This window comes from Jaculus jaculus, chromosome 7, assembly GCF_020740685.1.
Source record: "Jaculus jaculus isolate mJacJac1 chromosome 7, mJacJac1.mat.Y.cur, whole genome shotgun sequence".
NCBI classification, from domain to species: domain Eukaryota; kingdom Metazoa; phylum Chordata; class Mammalia; order Rodentia; family Dipodidae; genus Jaculus; species Jaculus jaculus.
In genome coordinates, this window is record NC_059108.1 from 88706207 (window position 1) to 88728677 (window position 22471).

At 42.4% G+C, this 22471-nt stretch overlaps 1 protein-coding gene and 1 non-coding gene across 2 annotated transcripts in view; one reads left to right on the forward strand and one right to left on the reverse strand.

Annotated features, from left to right (window-relative positions):
* The window catches only part of LOC105943641, a 65684-nt gene extending 43633 nt beyond the window's left edge, over positions 1–22051 (forward strand). Inside the window, 6 exon segments of the mRNA XM_045155566.1 lie at positions 11376–11478; positions 18520–18680; positions 19621–19753; positions 21151–21330; positions 21397–21487; positions 21640–22051. Coding sequence (XP_045011501.1) covers positions 11376–11478; positions 18520–18680; positions 19621–19753; positions 21151–21330; positions 21397–21487; positions 21640–22051 — 1080 coding nt within the window.
* On the reverse strand, positions 5446–5548 carry LOC123462544. The gene has a single exon (XR_006638352.1). It is a non-coding gene; the product is annotated as a U6 spliceosomal RNA (small nuclear RNA).
* Positions 22052–22471: the final 420 nt, after the last annotated feature.

The window sequence follows — 22471 nt, forward strand, 5'->3', positions numbered from 1 at the left end:
TACGTCTCACCCCACTCTAAAGTCTCCGCCTTCATTCTCAACATTGTATAAACACCTGTTCCTGCTTGAAAAAGACTCCCGACTCAGTGTGGTTTTTCTCCGGTGGGCAGAGGCTCATCATCCTCCCTCAACCCCTAGGGAGGAACCAGTAGGCCTGGTTCTTTCCTCGGCACTACCTGAGTGGGAAGGAGCCCAGCATTATTTGCAAGCAGAGATAGAGAAAGAGAGAAAGAGAGAGAGAGAGAGAGAGAGAGAGAGAGAGGAGATAGGAGATAGGCAGAGAGAGGATGGGCATGCCAGGGTCTCTAGACACTGCAAACAAACTTCAGATGCATGTGCCCCCTTGTACATCTGGCTTGTGTGGGTACTGGGGAATTGAACCTGGGTCATTTGGCTTTGTAGGCAAGCACCTTAACTGCTAAGCCATCCCTCCAGCCCTCTGAAAAGTTTTAATTTAAAAATTTCCCCCATCCTTCCCCACAGGGATCTACTGCTTTTATTTAGGTGGTGGACTATACCCCGGCAAGAAGGAATTAATTGCACTCTTAGGACTTACTAGCTAATGGCTCTGAATTGACATTGATTCCAGGAGACCCAAAACAGCATCTTGGCCCTCCAATTAAAGTAGGTGCTGAGCAAGGTGGTGCATGACTTTAATCCCAGCACTCAGAAGACAGGGGTAGAAGGATCACTGTGAATTCAAAGCCAGTCTAGAACTACAGAGTGAGTTTCAGGTCAGCCTAGGCTAGAGTGAGAACATGCCTCAGAAAAACAAAAACAAAAACAAATAAAAAACAGGCTGGACAGATGGCTTAGAAGTTAAGGCCCTTTCCTGTGAAGCCTAAGGACCCAGGTTCAATTCTCCAGTACACACGGAAGCCAGATGCACAAGGTGATATATGTGTCTGGAGTTCATTTACAGTGGCTAGAGGCCCTGTCACACCCTTTTTCTTTATCTCTCTGCTTCTTTCTCTCTCTCTCTCAAATAAATAAATAATTTCTTAAAAAAAAAAAAAGCGGGGCATGGTGGCACATGCCTTTAATCCTAGCACTTGGGAGGCAGAGGTAGAAGGATTTCCATGAATTTGAGGCCACCCTGAGACTACATAGTGAATTCCAGGTCAGCCTGGGATATAGTGAGACCCTACTTCACAAAACAAAAAATAGCCAGGTGTGGTGACACACACTTTTAATCCCAACACTTGGGAGGCAGATGTGGGAGGATCACTGTGAGTTTGAGGCTTCCCTGAGACTACATAGTGAATTCTAGGTCAGTCTGTGCTAGAATGAGACTCTACCTCAAAAAACAAAAAATAAATTGGCACTCAGAGTTGAAGAGATTTCTCAGTGGTTAAGGTACTTGTTTATAAAACCTAACAACCGAGGTTCTATGCACCAGTACCCACATAAAGCCAGATGCACAAAGTGACACATGCATCTGGATTTTGCTTGCAGTGGCTAGAGGTCCTGGCACTCCCTTTTATTCTCTCTCTGTCTCTTTTTGTGTGCATATAAATAAATAAATAAATATTTTTCAAAAAACAACATTGTAATCCCTAGAGGAATTATAGACATTATCATAAAGGACTTGAAAGATGTAGAACTGGTAGTCCTCACCATATCTCACTTTAACTCTATTCCTTGGACTGTTCATAAAATAAATGGATCATAATGAATGACAATTTTTTATCGAAACTGAATCAAGTAGTGACTCCAACTGCAGGTGCTATAACAGATGTGATTTCCTTGAGCAGATTAACACATCTCCTGGCAACCGGAATATGTTTTGATCTTGCAAATGCTTTCTCATCTTTACCTGTCCATAAGGACCACTAGAAGCAATTTGCTTTTGGCTGGAATGGTGAGCAATGCACTTTACTGTTCGGAGGGTATCTTCCGCGGCCGGAGACCCGCGCCCAAGAACCAAGACCGAGCCACTGGATGCAAAGGCAAAAGGCAGCTTTATTGTTCACACAGGCGCCTGCGGGCACTCTAGTCGTTCGAGAGACTGAGCGCCGGGCAAGGTAGAGGGTTCTTTTTATAGAGTTAGGGAGGGCAGAAGCTGGTGTACAGAAGCAGATGCATGGTTACAATCTTATCATTGGTCAATTTGTTAGGCTATTTCAGGGTTATGGGGGGGGGGGCATAGCTGGGTTCCAGGAACCGAGATGGGATTTGGTAACTAGGTAGTTGAGCAAGGTTTGCTTAAGGGAGTTTGCTTAAGGGACTGGAGGATTCTGATTGGTGGAGTTCAACCACAAAGCTAGAGAGGGGGTCTTGCTCAAGGGGTTAGGGAGGGGGTCTTGCTCAAGGGATTTTCTGATTGGTGGAATCCACCTGTGTTGCTTGGCTAAGTCTGAAGCAACCACAGGCAGGGTGGTGACCTTCTGGGTTCCGGGAAACTGAGACAGGGTTTTTGCAACTGGGGCTGTTTTAGCTTTGGGATTTTTTCCATGGGGTTTTACAGTCTCAATGTTATCATAGTTCTCCAGTCCTGAATCATAACTTAGTTCACAGAGAATTTGATCTCCTTCCACAAGGTATCACTTTGGTTTAGTATATTGATATTGCACTTACTGGATCAAGTGAGAAAGATTTAGCAACCACTCTGGAATAGTTGATATAGCATTTATGCATCAGAGGATGGAAAATGAAGAATTAAGGTTCTGCTAACCCAGTAGCATTTCTAGGAGTCCAGTGGTGTGGGGCATGCTGAGATATTATTTCTAAGGTAACAGATAAGTAGTTACATCTAGTCTCTCCTACCACTAAGAAAAAAAGCACAATGCCTATTGGGCCTAATTGGATTTTGGAGCCACCAAGTGTGGCAGTTAGCTTCGCATTGCTGGAAAGGAAAAAAAAAAAAAAACCTGACCAAGAGCAGCTTGTGGGAGAAAAGGATTTATTTTGGCTTACAGACTCGAGGGGAAATTCCATGATGGCAAGGAAAACTGATGGGATGAGCAGAGGCTGGACATCACCTCCTGGTCAACATCAGGTGGACAACAGCATCAGGGGAGTGCACCTAATGCTGGCAAGGGAAAGCTGGCTATAACACCTCTAAGCCTGCCTCCCAAAATACACTGCCTCCAACAGGTTCCAATTCCCAAATTGCCACCAGCTGGGGACCTAGTATTTGGAACACTTAAGTTTATGGGGGACACCTGAATCAAGCTACCATACCAAGTGATTCAGAAAGCTGCTAGGTTTAAGTGTGGCCCCAAACAGGAAATAGCCCTTTACCAGCTACTGTACCATTTGGATCATACAGTCCAACAGATCCAGTGGTACTTGTGTCAGTGGCAGACAGAAATGCTGCTTTCAGCCTCTGACAGGCCCTTGTAGGTAAATCACAGTGGAAGCCTTTGGGATTTTGGAGTATGTGGATAGATCTTTCCAAATGGGCAAAGGATGTAAAGATACTTTTGTCCCCTCAGAAGGAAACCTCCACAGAGACTGGCTTTAATAATCAAGTAGATAAGATGACCCACTCTATACGTAACAGTAAATCTCTTTCCCCAGACATCACTGTCATTGTCTAATAGGCCCATGAACAAAATTATTACTGTGGCAGTGTGGTTGTTTGAATGTGGAGTGTCCTACTGCCTCATGTGCTTGTGATTAAGCCTCATACTAGTGGAGCCTTTAGAAGGCAGAGTCTTGCTGGAAGAGGCAATACAGATGGGCAGTACCTGAAGACAGTTACCAATACTAGGAAGGCCACATGACCAGTTACAGAAACAATGATTGTAATTGCCATGAGTGTTTCTGTACTATTTGATAAGAGTGATTGTGTGCATGTACATGTATATTAGGAAGATATGTTTGTTTTTCCTTCCTCTATTTATTTACTAGGTAATTAATATTGAATGAGATATCAGTAGTTAAGTGTTGCTAAACCTGTATCATCATATTTGTATCAAGGGATACTAGAGACCTTAGCATGCAAACACCTTAAAGGCTGAGCCAGCTCTCCAACCCACTATTGTCTATTCTATTCAAACATGAATAATGTCTTATTATATGGTTTTATTTATATGAAATATCAAAATGGATTAAATCCATTAAATCTGAAAACAGATTGATGGTTGCCAAGAGATAGGGTTGAAGAACAGAGAGGATTGGAAAATAATTGCTCCATGGGTTCATGATTTTTTCTGGGGGGGGGGGTGGTTTGAGGTCATGTCTCACTCTGGCTCATGGTGACCTGGAATTCACCATGTAATCTCAGGCTGGCCTCAAATTCACAGCAATCCTCCTACCTCTGCCTCCCATGTGCTGGGATTAAAGGCATGCACCTCCATTCCTGGCTTCATGGTTTAGTTTTGGCCTATTAATCTAAATAACAATAGTAAATATCTCCAAAGGTAATAAGTATAATCAGTAGTAAACAGAAAGGTTGTAATCTTTGATGTACATGTCATGGTGGGTCAGAGATATAGCCAGGAAGATTGAAGTAAGGAAATATCTGGAAAGACAAAAGAAAGAAGTACATGTAATTTCCCTGAAACCAATTTGTTAGGGAGCGTCTCAATCAAGTGTTCTTGCACATTGGGCTGCCCATCCATATCACTACTTTGTATAGGAAGCTACAGCAAGGAAAATCCTTGGGAAAAGTTACTGTAACCAGCTTAAGAAAAAGAGCTCATCAGGGAGTCTTTGTAACAGTTTAGAAAAAAAAAAATACTTGAAATTTTTTATTTGTTTATTTATCTATTTGAGAGAGAAAGAGATAATGGGCATGCCAAGGCCTCTAGCCACTGTAAACAAACTCCAGACACATGTGCCACCTTATGCATCTGGCTTACATGGGTACTGGGGAACCAAACCTGGGTCCTTAGGCTTCACAGGTAAGCACCTTAACTGCTAAGCCATCTCTTCAGCCCATGTAACAGTGTTTTCTTTTTTAAAGAGAAACTTTTCTTTTGTAAAGTATTTTGTTTACTTATTTAAAAGAGAGAGAGAGAGAGACAGAAAGACAGAGAGAATGGGCACGTAATGGCCTCTAGCCACTGCAAACAAAGTCCAGACACATGTACCAATTAGTGCATCTGGAACTGAACCACAGTTCTTAGGCTTTGCAGGCAAGTGCCTTAATTCCCGAGCCATCCCTCCAGCCCTGTAAGAGGTTTTATCATAGGCACATGTCCATGGGATCCCTCATTTATAGCCTCCTGGCTTTATTTTCCTATTCATTCAATGTTTGACACAAGTAATACCAAGGCCTCTAGCCACTATAAGTAAACTCCAGATGCATACACCACTTTGTGCATCTGGCTTATATGAGTACTGGAGAATTGGACCCAGGTCTTTAGGCTTTGCAAATAGGATCTTAACTGCTGATCCATCTCTCTAGCCCTCCTCCACTTTCCCCTTCACAAATCTACCCTACATCATATCCCTCCTCCTCTCAATTAGTCTCTCTTTTCTTTCCTTCTTTTTTATTTTAATATGGAACACTTCATGAATTTGTGTGTCATCCTTGCACAGGGGCCATGGTAACCTTTTTTGTATAGTTCTTTTTTTAATATTTATTTATTTATTTAATTTTTATTAACATTTTCCATGGTTATAAAAAATATTCCATGGTAATATCCTTCCTCTCCCCCCCCCCACTTTCCCCTTTGACATTCCATTCTCCATCATATTACCTCCCCATCTCAATCATTGTACTTACATATATACAATAACAACCTATTAAGTACCCTCCTCCCTTCCTTTCTCTTCCCTTTATATCTCTTTTTTAACTTACTGGCCTCTGTTACTAAATATTTTCCTTCTCACACAGAAGCCCAATATAGTTCTAATTTTAGTATGTGTGCTGCCAAAGAAGCACTCTTTTATTTATTTATTTTTATTAAATTGAGAGAAAGAAGGGGTACACATTGGTCTCCAGCCACTCAAACCAACTCCAGGTACATGCGCCACCATATGCATCTGGCTTATGTGGGTACTGGGGAGTCAACCCGGTGTCCTTATGTCATCAGTTTTTCCTTCTGTTATGAGGGACTTGTGTAGATAGTATCAGGCACTGTGAGGTCATGTATATCCAGGCCATTTTGCATCTGTATGAATGCATTGTAACTCTCAACTGATGAGTGGCTAATGAAGATATGACACATTTACACAATGAAGTTCTACTCAGTAGTAAAGAAAAATGAAATTATGAAATTTGCAGGCAAATGGATGGATCTGGATTATACTTAGTGAGGTAACTCAGGCCCAGAAAGCAAAATGTCCTATGTTCTCTCTCATATGTGGATCCTAGCTACAAATTATTGGACTTGTATATGAATTGGAATAAAACTCAGTAGTAGATACCAATAATTTAGAAAGAGGATATAAAGGTAATAGAAAAGGAGGGAGGGGAGACTTAATAGGATGGTATTGTATATATATATAAGTAGAAGAACAGTTTCTTGGGGGTGAAAAGGCCTAAGTGAGGTCAGGGGAAGAGACTGAGTAAAGGAAAGGAGGAGGGAGGGCTAATCAAAATCCAAAAGGATATAAATAAGTCATATGGAAACCTACTTTTTGGACAATAGAACACTCAGAAACCATAGATTGTTACAAGAAAAATTTCAGTGCCAGGGATGGGATGCCTTCTTGTGAGTTTTTGGCCAGGAAGGTCACTAATACCCCTAAAACATTACAGGCCATTGCCAAGGTTTGTGGTTTCCCACCAGGAATAGATGGTAAGACCCTATTGCTGAAGACTCCACAATTGGGCTGCAAGATCACTGAGAAATTCTGCTGGAGCTGATTTGAAAACCTCCTCCATGTAGACCAGTTGACAGAAAGCTGGAAAAAGCTTCACTGCATACAGTTCAATGAGAGAGAGAGAAATCAGCAGTGGAAATACTCAACAGTGGACACTGCAATCCTTAAATTTTGCCAGCCAGACCAAATGAGCCAATGGGTGCAATAGTGACATGTCTGTTATGGGGGAAACCAACTGCTCTCTAATTGGGAGGGAATGCATGAGAGGGAATACATCCCTGATAATTACAATCTACAACAGGGGTAATCATGAGCCCTAGTGGTATAAAGTCTTCTGGTATCTGGCTAAGTGCATATACTATGCTCACCAAACTGCCCAGTAAGCACTTCTCTTAATGTTCATACCCATATATTAATGCTACTCTCACTTCTGGTTGGAGATGCTTCTTTCGTCAGGTGGCATTGACCTTGGGATGACTCAGAAGGCATAATGGTACTGAGAAGAAGTGACAGGAGTGCTCAGCACTGAAATATCTCTATTACACCTTCCAAGTCTCAGGGTCCATTGTGAAAGCGGTGGCAGAAAGAATGTAAGAGCCAAAGGAAGGGTAGGACTCCTTATTAACATGTCCTCCAGACACAAAATGACCTGGATATCCATGACCTCACAGTGTCTGACACTACCTACACAAGGCCCTCATAGTAGGAGGAAAACATAATGACATCAAAATAAAAGAGAGACTGATTGAGAGGGGGAAGGGATATGATGGACAGTGGAGTTTCAAAGGGGCAAGTGGAGGGAGGAAGGAAATTACCATGGGTTATTGTCTACACTTATGGAAATTTTCAATTAAAAAGCGAAAGAAAAAAGAATGCATTGTAAAAAGTCCTACCCTTCCTTTGGCTCTTAAATTCTTTCTGCTCTTCGACAATGGACTTTGAGCCTTGGAACATGTGGTAGAGATGTTCCAGGGCTGAACATTCCACTGTCACTTCTTCTCAGAAGTATGGTGTCTTTTGAGTCATCCCAGGGGCCACCACCATCTGAAAAGAAAAGCTTCTCTAACCAAAAATGAGAGTAGCATTAATATATGGGTATGAAGCCGGGCGTGGTGGCGCACGCCTTTAATCCCAGCACTCGGGAGGCAGAGGCAGGAGGATCGCCGTGAGTTTGAGGCCACCCTGAGACTACATAGTGAATTCCAGGTCAGCCTGAGCCAGAGTGAGACCCTGCCTCAAAAAACCAAAAAAAAAAATAAATATATATATATATATATATATATATATATATATATATATATATATGTATGAACATTAAAGAAGGTGCTTACAGGGCAGTTTGATGAGTATAATGTATGCATTTAGCCCAACAACAGCAGGCATCACTGCCCTAGGGCTCACGACCTCCCTGCCATAGGTTTTTGACTAGATTTTCAGTACCAGATATCCCATGTGTTGGGCACTATGAAGCACAGGCTGGAGACTTCAGTAGATGGGCCTGAGCTGCCAGGTACAGCTAAGAACCCCCTGAGCTATAGGAGGCCACTCCCTCTCCAAGCCCGACACACCTGAACGTAGGCTTTTCCCTGTGATGACCTTTGGCCAGTTGCCTAGGAAACTCCTTATATAGGAAAACTTTTGCACAGCCCATCCACCTGTACCCTATGCCTTCTCCCTGCCATTGCTTACGTGCTAGAACGTATGTCCCCATATGCTGATTAGGCATCAGCAAGCAACCTTGTACATCCAATCCCCTTCAGACCCTCAACTGTTTAAAAACCCATTTCCCTATTGATTAAACTGAGCTGTTCACAGAGCCTGTCTCCCAAAAGTGATACTTTCATCATCACGCTCACCATGGTTGCCTGGACACCTTTGAGGAAGAGTAGCTGGTCCTGAGGACCCAGGGACCCACAACTAGCACTTGAACAGGGATCCTATGAGATGGTATAGGATAGGTGAGTGCTCTCCCAGAGAGACTGGAAGATATCACCCCATGTGGCCTTGACTCCATATTTTTGAGGGCTGGAAGGTATTTTTGGTTCATGCTATTGCAAGGGACCAGACACGATGAACTGGCAACTGATGTCTCTTCACTGAGGTCACTTTTCAGTACTGACTAAAGACCAGTCGTCCTCTGCCTGGATCCTGAAAGCCCGTTGGGTTTTGGCAAAGATCTACTTCTCTCCAATACAAAAAGCCAGTAACACATCAACCTCTTAAAAGCCTGTAGGGCAGTTCACTGGTCTCTTAAACTTTTGGACAGGCTTATGTCCTGACCACTGAGGAATCCCCTGCGGTGCTATTCAGCTGTTGGGAGTGTTGACCTATGGTCTTGGCATTTCCACTCTTTTTCTATCATGAATATTGTCTCCACCAAAAGGAATCACAGATTTGTAGATTAAGGGCTCTCCTGAAAGTAAGATGAATCAAGCTCTCCCAGAGGGTCAGCTAATTCTGGGAGGAAGTCCTCCAGGTCACCCCCTGGATGATTTCTGGGGATCCATGTGACCAAGATACATGGACCTACATAGCTTATCTGGCTAGGAAACGAATAGTTCAGGAAGGAAATTTCCCCTCACTCACTTTTCATCTCCTTCCAAGTTTCTTTGCTAGAGCAGCAGCAAAACTGTAAGCTGGATTTGCAAGCACTCCAAAGTGGCTCAGATATGGTGACAGACTCATGTGTGCCAAAACAATGGTGCCTCAGCCCGTGCAGGGGCAATATCTCTGCCTCTCTTCCCAGTGGCCCCCTCAGCGGTCCCAGGGACCCCCTCCCTTTTTTCCCTTTCTCAAAGCCAAACTGGGCTGGCAGTTGTCTTGGCCATTACCTCCACGTGTACCAAACCAGACCCTAGATGAGAGCCTGGGGACAGAGCGGGACTGATCCAAAGGTTTATGGGAGCCCCACCCAGACACTGCCTTCAGCATCAGCACCTTGAAGTAGCAAGGGGGAAAAAAAGGTCATATTTAAATAAAGCCTATGGTGAAATAAAGTTTTACATAAACAATGCAATACTTTGTTACATAGTCTCATGATTACAGAGTTTATGTTCTAGGTCAACTTCAACTTACACAAGGATTATTGAAAACAATACATTTCTGAGGTGGTGATTCATAATTTACCAGGTATTTTTTAAAAAGATTGTAATGTCCTGTTACATAAAAGGAGCAGGCAACTGACCTGACTTCTAGGCCAGCCTGCTTCAAGACAAACAAAATTTGCCTTAGTTACTCCTAATAAAATCATTTCCAAGTGTGTTAGAGGTATTAATGACATAAAATTATCTTTAATTTAGATGACTTGCTTGTCAGTAAGTAATAGGATTAATCAATTTGTTGTAGCTTCTCTTAATAGTCTTATAGGAAAGATGCTTAATTATGAGGTGAGATGAGTTGATTGAAGAAACTGGAAAGAAATTTCCAATGTTGGAGATAGAATGCTCATTAAAAATGCTTTTTGAGTGTTAGTTAGATCAAAATGTTAAAGTATGTGGATAAAGATGTGCATGTGTAGGAAAGAATTTTCAGACTAAACCTAAACACCATGCCTAAAGTGAAAGATTTTTCAACTGTTTACAAACTTAAAAAAAAAAACAAATTTTCAAGCTAAAATATGTTGGGATAGCTTGCTTAAACTTTATCAAATTTAAGTCATGGGTAAAACATAAAATTGTTTTATGTTAACAAAAATTTCTATGGTACTTAAAATCAATGGCTATCAAGATTGAGCTAAAATCATTGGTTGTTAAATGGTGTTTTTTCCCTTTCAAAACAGACTTGTCAAGGGTTGTATTAGAGCTAAGCGGTTTTGGCTCAACTAAGACCAGATTCTGCTCTATTGTATGTAAAGTAACTGTCTCATTTCTGGCATCTTAAGTCCAGTGCTTATAACAAAATTAACTCTTAAGACATAGTCCCTACTTTAGGGTATAAGCTCATGCTCAAACAATGGTCCTCATCTAAGAAAAATAATTTCAAGCTCTGTGGTTCTGCTTCTAATGTTCTCTGGGTAATTGGTACCCACACAGGTATCCAAACTAATTAAAGATGTTTTCAAACACAGGTGCTAAGATCTTATACTGTCTTACTTGTCCTTTTCTGACAACTTCTAGGTTAAATTAATTAGTTTGTAAATTAATTGGTATTATTTTCAAGACTGACAACAGGTTTTGCCTGTATTAATAACTATTAAATATGTATAATATAAGATGTGCCTACTTTCTATGCCTCAGATATTGCTTATGCTGCCACAGTAGAACAAAATTTTTATTTATTTTTATTTTATTTTTTATTTATTTGAGAGCGACAGACACAGAGAGAAAGACAGATGAGGGAGAGAGAGAGAATGGGCACGCCAGGGCTTCCAGCCTCTGCAAACGAACTCCAGATGCGTGTGCCCCCTTGTGCATCTGGCTAACGTGGGACCTGAGGAACCGAGCCTGGAACCGGGGTCCTTAGGCTTCACAGGCAAGCGCTTAACCGCTAAACCATCTCTCCAGCCCCCAAAATTTTAAAAGGTTGGACAAAATGATTTTAAGAAGTTCTTGTGCCAATCTTTAACTAAATCTACTTCAGTAATCAAATGTGCTCTATATGCATATACATCCTGGCCAGTGTAACTTCCTCTCTAAGTGTGTTAATCACCTATGTAGAAGCTAAAGCCAATTGGAAGCATCAGAGCAAAAAGGGCCAATATTTTGTCCTGTGGTCATGAGGCCACTGCAGATGATGGGCCACTTCTACACTGGACCCCTGGTAAGTCACCTGTCTTCCTGAACAGGGAGGATACAGAGATCCAAACAAAAGTGGTGTACAGTCTGAAATAGGAGAATCACAATTGAGGAGCAATCAATGCTCCTGACTTCTCAAAGAAGGGAAAACTACTTGGCCAGTATGGACCTGACTCATCCTGACAGAGAATATCAGTAAGCTATAGGGCTACTCCTGGGTCCCTAAAGTCTCCTTTAGAGAGCCATTAATGACCCCTAAAATTAATCCTTAATTAAATTTTGGCTATCTGCTTGGTTTTAAACACTCAGAGAGAAATGTATAACCAAAGATAAAAAAAAAATACCTTAAATATAGGAATGGCCTATTAAGTAATACAACAAGAGCTTTCCAAGAGGGGAAACAAACAAGACCTTAAGACATTTTTTTCACCTAATTCTCTAACCCTTTCGTTACTTGGCTTCTCTCACTCCTTAGTGCCCTCCTTGCCATAGCAACCCTATTGCTTGTAGTCCCCATCTCATCAAATTTCTCAGATAACAAATAACTAATATTGCTACTAAACTAATATTGCTAAAGTTTGCTACTAATCGGGCTCTCATGCACCACCTAGCTCTATCTGGACCTATGGTAAATTATAAAGAACTCACTCAGGATGACACTGCCCCATTATAAAAACAATGGAGGATTTGTCAGGCACTGCCAGGCACAGGCTGGAGCCTTCAGTAGATGGGCCTGAGCTGCCAGGCACTAAGGACATCCAGGCTACAGGAGGCCACTCCCACTCCAAGCCTGGCACACCTGAACTTAGGCTTTGCCCTGTGACCTTTGGCCAGTTGTCTAGGAAACTCCTTATATGGTATCAGCCAGCAACCTTTGCACAGCCCATCCCCCTGTACCCTATACCTTCTCTTTGCCATTGTTTACATGTCCCCATATGCTGACTAGGCATCAGCAAGCAACCTTGAACATCCAATCCTCTTAGGACCCTCAACTGCTTATAAACTCATTTCCCTATTGATTAAACCAAGCTGTTCACAGAGCCTGTCACCTGAAAGTGATTCTTTCATCATCGTGCTCACTATGGTTGCCTAGACGCCTTTGGGAAACTGTGTCCAGTCCCAAGGACCCAGATACCCATATCCCTGGAGCAGGCCTCCAGTCTAATTAGAGAGCAGTTAGTTTCCCCCATAACAGACATGCCACTATTACATCAGTTGGCTCATTTGGCCTGGCTGGACAAACTCAAACACTGTTGTTTATCACTGCTGATGACTTCTGTCTCCCATAGGACTGCATGTATTTTAGCTTTCTGTCAGCTGATCCACAAGGAGGAGTTTTCAGCTGAGCTCCAGCTTTATTTCTCAGTGACCTTACAACCCAAACATGTGGAGTCATCAGCAATAGGATCTTACTATCTATTTCTGGTGGAAAACCAAGAGCCTTGGTAATGACCTGTAATGTTTGGGTGGGGGGGGCATCATCAAGGACCTCCCTGGTTAATAATTCACAGGAAGGTATCCCATCCCTGGCACTGAAATTTTTCTAGTAACAGTCTATGGCTCCTGAGTGTGCTAGTATCAAAAAAAAAAAAAAAAAAAAGGAGGTTTCCATTTGGCTTATTCATAATACCTTAAATTTTGATTAAACCTTCTCCCTCCCTTCCTTTACTTAATACCTTCCCCTGATCTCACTTAGGCTATTTAATCCCCAGTAATCTATTCATCTACTTAAATATACACAATATCCTCTCCTTAAGTCCTCCCCTCTCCTCCCTCCTTCTGAATTTGTTGTTTTTTGTGTTTTTTTTTTTTAATATTTTATTTATTTGACAGGGAAAGAAGGAGAGAGAATGAATGGACATGCCAGGGCCTCCAGCCACTGCAAACAAACTCCAGATGTGTATGCACCCTTATGCATCTGGCTAACATGGATCCTGGGGAATGGAACCTGGGTCCTTTGGCTTTGCAAGTAAATGCCTTAAGTGCTAAGCAATCCCTCCAGCCCTGACTTTTTTTTAATTGGGAACTTTAATACATGAACATACTATAATTTTACCATGTGCCTATTCTGTTATAACTTTTGTCTTCTCTTCCCTCAACCCTTGCCTTCTTAGGACCCTCTTCTTTCATGTTAGTCCTTCCTCTGTTTTGCTGTCTTATTCCTTTTGTCCTCCTTTTTCCTCCATGTCAAAATGTTGTTGGGCTCAGAACAATGAAGATCTTGTGGGGGGTATCATTAACCAACTATTACAGAGTCATGAATGTACCAGGGGGTTCATATTGAGGACATGTCCCAAAGTATGACTTCTCTCATGCTGTGGTGCTTGCATTCTTTCTGCCTTCTATTCCACAATGTTACCTCAGCCTTGGAAGGGCTGATAGAAATATTCTTCAGTGTTGAGCTCTTGACAGTGTCTTATTGCTATCTTTGATGTGTTTTGAGTCTCCTCATTGTCTAATGCCATATCCATAAAGGTGAGTTTTCTTCCTAACAGAGTAGCACTCAAAGTCACTCAACTACTTCCTCTGAAATGTTTCCTGAACCCTGGCAGGTGTCATACAGATAACTAATATGGCCAGCCATGGTGGCGCATGCCTTTAATCTCAGTACTGGGGAGGCAGAGGTAGGAGGATCACTGTGAGTTCAAGGCCAGCCTGGGCTACAGTGAGACCCTACCTTGAAAAAATAAATTAGAGATGACCAATACAGTGCAAAGCCCTGGTATTCTCTCCATTTTTATGAGCCTTGGGGCTCCCTGGCATTCACCACCATTTATGAAAAGAAGGTTTGTGGGGTTTTGTTTTTTTTTTTTGACCTGGAATTCACTATGTAGTCTCAGGGTGGCCTTGAACTCATGGTGATCCTCCTACCTCTGCCTCCTGAGTGCTGCGATCAAAGGTGTGAGCCACCACACCTGGCTTGAAAAGAAGGTTCTTTAACCAAAAGTGAGAATAGCATTTATCAAAGGTCATCAACATATACACTTGAAGGGACTTTTGATGGGTGTAATGTCTTCATTTAACCAGAGAACAGTGGATCCTTCTTTCTAGGATGTATGACCTTCCAAGTCATAGTTGTACAATGCGTGAATTCTCTCCCCATTGAGCAAGGTCTCATATCCAATCAGAGACCAGTAGATCCCCCCCCCCACCCATAGCTTATGTTCCAGTATTGCACCCACGGGTTCATCTTGCCAGGCTGGTTGATGTTGCAGCAGGCAGATTTTGTTTGTTCACACAGTTTTCACTTTCATTCTAAAAATTTCAGTTCTAAAAATTCTCTTATTTCCTTCTTGATTTCTTCAACAACCCATTCCTTCCTTAAATTGCTCCTTATCAGATATTTGATCACAATGAGAAAGTAATTAATTCACAAAATTGAGAATCTCTGGTTCATTAATATGTTTTGTGAGTGATATTACCTCCAAAGAATAGAAAATTAAACAATAGGAAACTAAACTTCTCTACATTTCTTTATACCTAGCCTAGAGAAATATAGAAGTCAGGAGCCTCTGTTGATGGCAGACAAACAGGAGGCTCTGCTAATAGCAGGTAAACAAGAGGCTCTGCTGGGATGAACAGCATTTCCTGGGATCTGCATTATTGAACAAACTCCTTAAGATAAGTGGGACTCCTGGTCACAGGCCTACCTTGCAACCCCCAGGTAGCGCTTCCTGTAACTGACCAATAGATCTGTTTACAAGTTCCTTTATTTTAATTTTATTGCTGTAACTGTCACATGTAAATTAAGATTTAGTGTTTAACTCCCATCCTGGTTTTTTTTTTTTTTTACTAACATCATGTGGTTATTTCCAATAAAAGCTGACACTCCAAACAATTCAGGGCTTCACTCAGAATCTGGAGTGGAGACCTGGTGTACCAGACTTTTCCTATTTCTGTTCTTTCTTTTTTACCTTATAAAACTGTCTCACATTCCATAAGTCGATGGTCTTACTTGTATGACACTGGACCCCGTAACAGTTGTATGGGTCTTGCAGTGGATATTAAGACATGCAACTAAGTCTGAGGTAAGTGTCTGCAAGGTGGGGGGTGGGGGTAGGGATTCCCATGGTGGCTATCCTCCTCTGTGTGGTATGAGATGACATGATACTTGTTGAGTGGGGTCTTCCATATGAATACGAGGATGCCCTGAAAATAGTCAAAGGATTAGAGAGTGTGTTTAAAGTCCCTGAATGTGGCATATAAGGGATTAGAGTGTAGATTTACTGCAGAGATGGCCTGGACATTTGTTATGTTTAATAAGATACGCCTCTGAGGCTGAGATAATCACACAGAGTTATAAAGGAGAGTTATAAAGCAAAAAGGACATGTGTTACTGTCTGATTTGGCAGATATGTAAGAAAAGTTTTTCAAAATATGGAGAATTAATGACTTCTGAGTGTTCAGTGCTAGATGCAACATCTATATCACTACCTCTATGGTTCAGAGAATATTGTGGAAGAGGGGGTGGAAACCATGTAAGAGCTGGAGGATGGGAAGAAGTGTTTTGGAATGTTGTCTTCCAGACACCATTGAACCTATCAACATTCTGTCATGGATGGGGAAAAAGACATCATATTATTTGGAAAGAAGGGTTTCAAGGGAAGGGGAATGGTAGAAGGGGAACAAGAGTAGGTAATGGTGAGACTATGGTAAAAATATATTATACATATATGAAAATTGTTAATTAAAAAATTTAAGGGCTGGAGAGATGGCTTAGTGGTTAAGCGCTTGTCTGTGAAGCCTAACGATCCTGGTTCGAGGCTCAATTCCCCAGGACCCACATAAGACAGATGCACAAAGTGATGCATGTCTTGGAGTTTGTTTACAGTGGCTGCAGACCCTGGAACACCCATTCTCCCTCTCTCTCTCTCTCTCTCTCTCTCTCTCTGTGTTGCTCTCAAATAAATAAATAAATAAATAATAAACAAAAAATTAAAAAATATCTCGAGTCCAGTTTGGCCTACACACATATCAAGGTCCTGTCTCAAAAAAAAAAAAAAAAAAAAAAAAAAAAAAAAAAAAAAAACCTTATATTGGAACTGAGTGGGGTGTGGTTTACTGGCAAAACTCTTAACCTGTCATGTATGAGTCCCTGAATTTGATCTCCAGCTCTGAAAAAAAAGAAAGAAAGAAGAAAGAAAGAAAGAAAGAAAGAAAGAAAGAAAGAAGGAAGGAAGGAAGGAAGGAAATAAATCATGATCATTGTTATCCTTTGTATGTCAGAATGTAATGAGACTTGATTTGGAAATTTTTAATTCATTATTTACTTGCAAGGAGAGAGAGAGAGAGAGAAAGGGCAAAGCATGTCAGGGCCTCCTTCCACTGTACCTTAATGTCACATACATGTGCCACTTTGTGAGTAAGTTATACTATAAATTATACTATCCTATAAGTGCATACTGGAAAATTGAACTTGGGCCTTCAACAAACACCCTTAACTATTGAGCCATCTCTCTAGCCCTGGAAATTTTAATAGTAGCAATTATTATCTATGTTATTATCATGTCTTTCCTTACCTCCATTTTATTTTTATATTTATTTATTTATATTTTTCCCAGGTATAGTAGTTTGAATAGATGGTCCCCAATATATTCAATGTTTTATTAGTTTGCATCTGCAGCCACCTGGCTGGTGGTGGTTTCACTAGGCAAATCTTAAGGTGTGGTGGTGGATTTGAGATTTCAATTTCAAAATATGCAAATTGTACCTAGCTGGATTTCCTGAAGTATGCTGTGCTGTGTGGCTTTTGGCTTTTAGGCTTCTGCTTCTTTCTGTGTGTTTGGTCCTGTGAAGGAAGGCCAGCTTCTTCTGCTATTATGGAACTTTCCCTGGATCTGTAAACTGCAATAAATCCCTTCCTCCATAACTATGCCTGGTCTGGAAGTTCATCTCAGTGAATCTGAGGCTGTACACTATAACAGGTAAGGTCTCACTCTAGCCCAGGCTGGACTCTAACTCCTGGTGATCCTTCTATCTCAGTCTCTGCAGTGATGGGATTAAAATTTTGTACCACCACATCTGGGATATTTTTATTTATTTAGACAGAGGGAGAAAGAGAGAGAGAAAGAATGGGCATGCCAGGGCCTCTAGCCACTGCAAACAAACTCCAGATGCACGTGCCACCTTGTGCATCTGGCTTATATGGGACCTAGAGAAATGAACCTGGATCCTTAGGCTTCACAAGAAAGTGCCTTAACTGGTAAGCCATCTCTCCAGCTCCTCACATCTTGAATATTTATCTCCATTTTAATCCAAAACACTTCATTGTATATGAATTGAGTAGCTGATTGCTGGCAAGCTCTTCTCAAATACTCCTCCAAGCAACTCATTCTGCTTATTGTAGTTTGAATATGTAATATCAATCATAGGCTCATGTTTCTGAACACCTGTTTCCCAAATAGTGACACTGTTCAGGAATGCTGTGGAAACTTTAGGAAGTGGAACTGAAAAAACTAAATCAACACCATGATAGGCTTCAGCAAAACACCTCCAATGCTAGGCCTAAAATTAGAGCAAAGGGCCATTAATCAGTGACTGTCCTGGCTGGAAAAAAGCTGAGTAACTTCCTGGAAATTCAAGGCCTCTTGGCCCCAACCAATCAAGGATGTATAGATGTAATTGTAGACCAATCATAATCAGGGTTACCTCACCTACTCGGAATTCCCCTTAAAACCTAGGCTTGAATATCTTAGAACCAATCAAATGTAACCCTTGTTCAAATTAGCCAATCAAACTGTAGAACTAATTGCCTGCAAAAACCTTCCTTACTTATGCTTAAAGGAGCCTGCAAGCTCCTCTCAGGGTTGCCATTTTGTATGAATGGTCAACCCCTGCATGCTGGCTGATTCTGAAGAATAAATGTTCTTTTGTTTTTACATACTATTTGAGTCTGGGGTCTTTCTTCAGTGATTCCTGGGTTCTTACAATTGGGGGTTCATCCAGGATTGCTGAGAACCACTCCCCTCCCCTGAAACAATAAAGTGTTTCCTGGAGGGCACTTAGCTCTCCACCGATTAGTGAGTTGGGCACCTATTTATGTGTCTCTGCTCTGCTTTATTTTCAGCAAATCTGGCATCTGGATGCAATCTGGAGGTCCAGGGAGGTAAGGCTGATGAGCCACTAGTTACCTCAGGGCCAGAGGGTCCTGAGGATGCTCCAGAAACCCTTCTGGTGGAGCTGAAAAGCTCTGAACTGGTGGAGCCTGAAAACTTCAGCCTGACACTGGTTCTGATAAAAGGAGATGGGTCATGCCCATCGGGTGGAGCCCATTCACAGGACAGGCTGCCAACTGCAACATTTGAATGTCTTTTTCATTTCCTGGGAAATCTGTTTTCATGTCTGTGTATCTGTGTGCTGTTTGTCCTTTTCTGGTTCTTGAAAATATTGTAGAGAAGTATTATGGGGCAGGCAACTAGTTCCACCCCTTTGGACCTAGTCCAGTCACATTTTAAGGACTTCTGACACATGGCAGAGAATTTGGGTCTGGCAGTCAGGAAAATTAACCATCTTTTGCAAGAACGAATGGCCAACTTTTAACATAGGATGGCCAGAGGGAGGCGCTTTTCATCTCCCTACTATTTACCAGGTCAAAGGTATTGTGTATGGGAATCCTGGACACCCTAACCAGGTCCCATACATTACAGCTTAACAATATGTAGTAGTAAGCCCCCCCAACCCTTATTAACTCCCTTTTTGATGCCAGCCCCAGCCATACTGCCTATCAGGGAACAAAAAACACTGGAAGATCATAAGCTGGCAGTCCTAACCCCCTCTGCCCCAGAGGAAGATCTCTACGTGCCTCCCTATGTATCTGCCCCTGTGCCGCCTATACCATGTGCGAGAACTGCTGTTCAGGGTCCTGGGTAAGAAGGAGGAAACATGATCAGTCTTCCCACACATGAGCCCAAGCCACAAGACAGGCAGACTCCGCTGCAGTCACACTGCTTTTGCAAAAAACAACTGCCCCCACCCCTGCATCAGGATGGCCAATAGTTCGTGACACATATCCCTTTTTCTACCAGCGACCTGTATAATTGGAAGATGCAGAATCCAAAATTTTCAGAGAAACCCTCAGCCCTCTTAGACTTGTTAGATTCTGTAATGATAACTCACCACCCCAATTCGGATGATTGTCAGCAGCTTTTGCAGGTTCTCTTAACAACAGAGGAAAAAGCGAATTCTAGCCACCACTTGCAAGCTAGTTCCTGGACCTAATGGCCAATCCACAGTCATGCAGGCCATCATAGATGTGGCTTTTCCTCTGACCCACCTTGACTGGGACCTCAACAGCCTTGAAGGTAAGGAGAGACTCAGAGCTTACTGCCAGATTCTAAAGGCAGGTCTCTGAGAGGCTGCTAAGAAGCCCACAAATTTATCTAAGGTAGGACAGGTTATACAAGGTAAGGAGGAAAGCCCAGGGGCCTTTTTAGAGAGGCTACTAGGAGCCTACCAGACCTATATGCCTCTGGACCCGGAATCAAGAGAAAACCAGTCTGCTTTGAACTTGGCTTTTGTCAACCAGGCAGTGTCAGACATCTGCAGAATGCTCCAATGACTGGATTGTTTTGCAGGTAAGCAAATTTCAGAGCTAGTAGCAATAGCAGAAAATGTTTATAATAATAGAGAGACTTCAGAAGACAAACAAACTAGAGGCCTGGGAAAAATATTATTGGCTGGCACAGGAAATTCTGACTCAAGGGAATTAAAGAACATGGCTTAGGGGCAGACCACCCTCCCAATCAAGACGGGAAGGGTCATACTGACCCTGTCTCCAAAAGGACCAATGTGCTTATTGTAAAGAGATGGGACATTGGAAAAATGAATGTCCACAAAAGAAAGACAAGAGTCCTAAAGTTCTGGAAATAGGAGAACTCAGTGACTGAAGGCATCCGGGCTCACGCCCCCCCCCCCCATGAGCCCTGGGTAACCTTGAAGGTGGAGGGGAAACCAATAGATTTTTTAGTTGACACTGAGGCCTAACATTCAATTCTGAAACAGCCCATGGGACTCTTGCCCACCAAGAGGACATGGGTCCAGGGGGCCACTGGGACCAATCAATACTCATGGATTACCTGAAGAAAAGTGGACTTAGGAATGGGATGGGTAACCCATCCATTCATTGTTATCCCTGGGTGTCCACATCCACACTTGGGGCAAGATCTCTTGACTAAAATGGGGACACAAAGCCATTTCAACTCCGAGGGAGTATAGGTCCTTAACCAGAATGGTCCTATACATGTGTTAATTGTACCACTGGAGGAAGAATATAAACTCTACACCTCTCCTTCCCAAGCCACCCTTGAAAGCCCATATCTGACGGAACTATCAGAAAGGATTCCAGGTGTATGGGCAGAGAGAAACCAGAATGGGCTGGTCAAACATCAGACCCCAATCATAATCCAATTGAGGGCTAATGCCAGCCCAATCTGAGTCGGCCAATACCTTAGGCCCCAAGAGGCCAAACTTGGAATAACACCTCATATAAACCGACTTTGGGAACAAGGGATATTAGTCCCTTGTTAGTATGCCTGGAATACTCCTTCCCTGCCAATAAAAAAGCCCCACTCCAATGACTACTGGCTGGCCTATTCAGGATCTGAGGGAAATTAATAAATGGGTGGAAGACATCCACCCCATAGTGCTGATCCCATATACTTGCTAAGCACTCTGTCACCTGAGCCCAATGTGTACACAGTGCTGGACCTCAAGGACACATTTTTCAGTCTGTCACTGGCCCTGGCCAGTCAACGTCTATTTGCCTTTGAATGGAGTGATCCAGAATGTGGACTCAATGGACAGTTGACCTGGACCAGACTGCCCAAAGGATTTAAAAACTCACCCACCATCTTTGATGAAGCACTCCATGAGGATCTGGGTGAGTACTGCCAGGCCCATCCCTAAATAACTCTCTTGCAGTATGTAGATGACTTCCTTATTGAAGCCTGCCACTCAGCCACAGAAGCCTTGCTAAGAGAATTGGATGCATGGGATAACAAGTTTCAGACAGAAAGGTGCAGCTCTGCCAGAGGAAGGTAACGTACATTGGGTATATACTCAAGGGGGGACAATGCGTATTGTCTCAAGCCTGCAAACAGACAATCCTCAACATTACCCACCCTAGAACCTGGTGACAGGTATGTGAGTTTTTGGGGTCAGTGGGATTTTGTAAACTCTGGATACCCAGATTTACCGAGATTGCCAAGCCTCTGTATGAGGCCACGAGGGGACAAGAAAATTCCCTTGAATGGACCCCAGAAAGGGAAATTGCTTTTTTCCAGTTGAAAAAGGCCCTCCTTGAAGCCCTGGCATTAGTTTTGCCAGACATCCACAAACCTTTCCATCTTTACATTGATGAGAACAAAGGCATAGCTAAAGGAGTAATGACTCAAACTCTCAGCCCTTGGAAGAGGCCAACTGCTTACCTATCAAAGAAATTAGTCCCAGTGGCAACGGGATGGCCTCCATTCCTCCAAATAATTGCAGCCACCACTTTATTGGTCAAAGATTCAGATAAACTGACTTTGGGCCAAACCCTGAGAGTGACTACTCCTCACGCTATTGAAGGAGTGCTAAAGCAGCTCCTAACAGGTGGCTAATGCCAGATTGACTCATTATCAGGCTCTTTTTCTCAACCCCCTATGGGTTCAATTTGCCATTAGTCAGGTCCTCAATCCTGCAACACTGTTACCTGAGCAAGATTTAGACAGTCCCATACATGACTGGTTGGAGAACTTGAGCACTTTACAAGGGACCCGACCAGATCTCAAAGATGTTCCCCTTAAAGGGGCAGAGCTAACCTGGTATACAGATGGAAGCAGCTTTCTTAAGGATAGTGTCTGGTATGCAGGAGTTGCAGTGACAATGGAAGAAACAACTGTACGGTCAGAAGCCCTCCCTCCAGGTACATCTGCCCAGAAAGCTGAACTGATAGCCCTGACCAAGGCCTTACAGATAGGCCAAGGAAAGCAACTTAATATTTATACTGACCACCATTATGCTTTTGCAATGATACATGT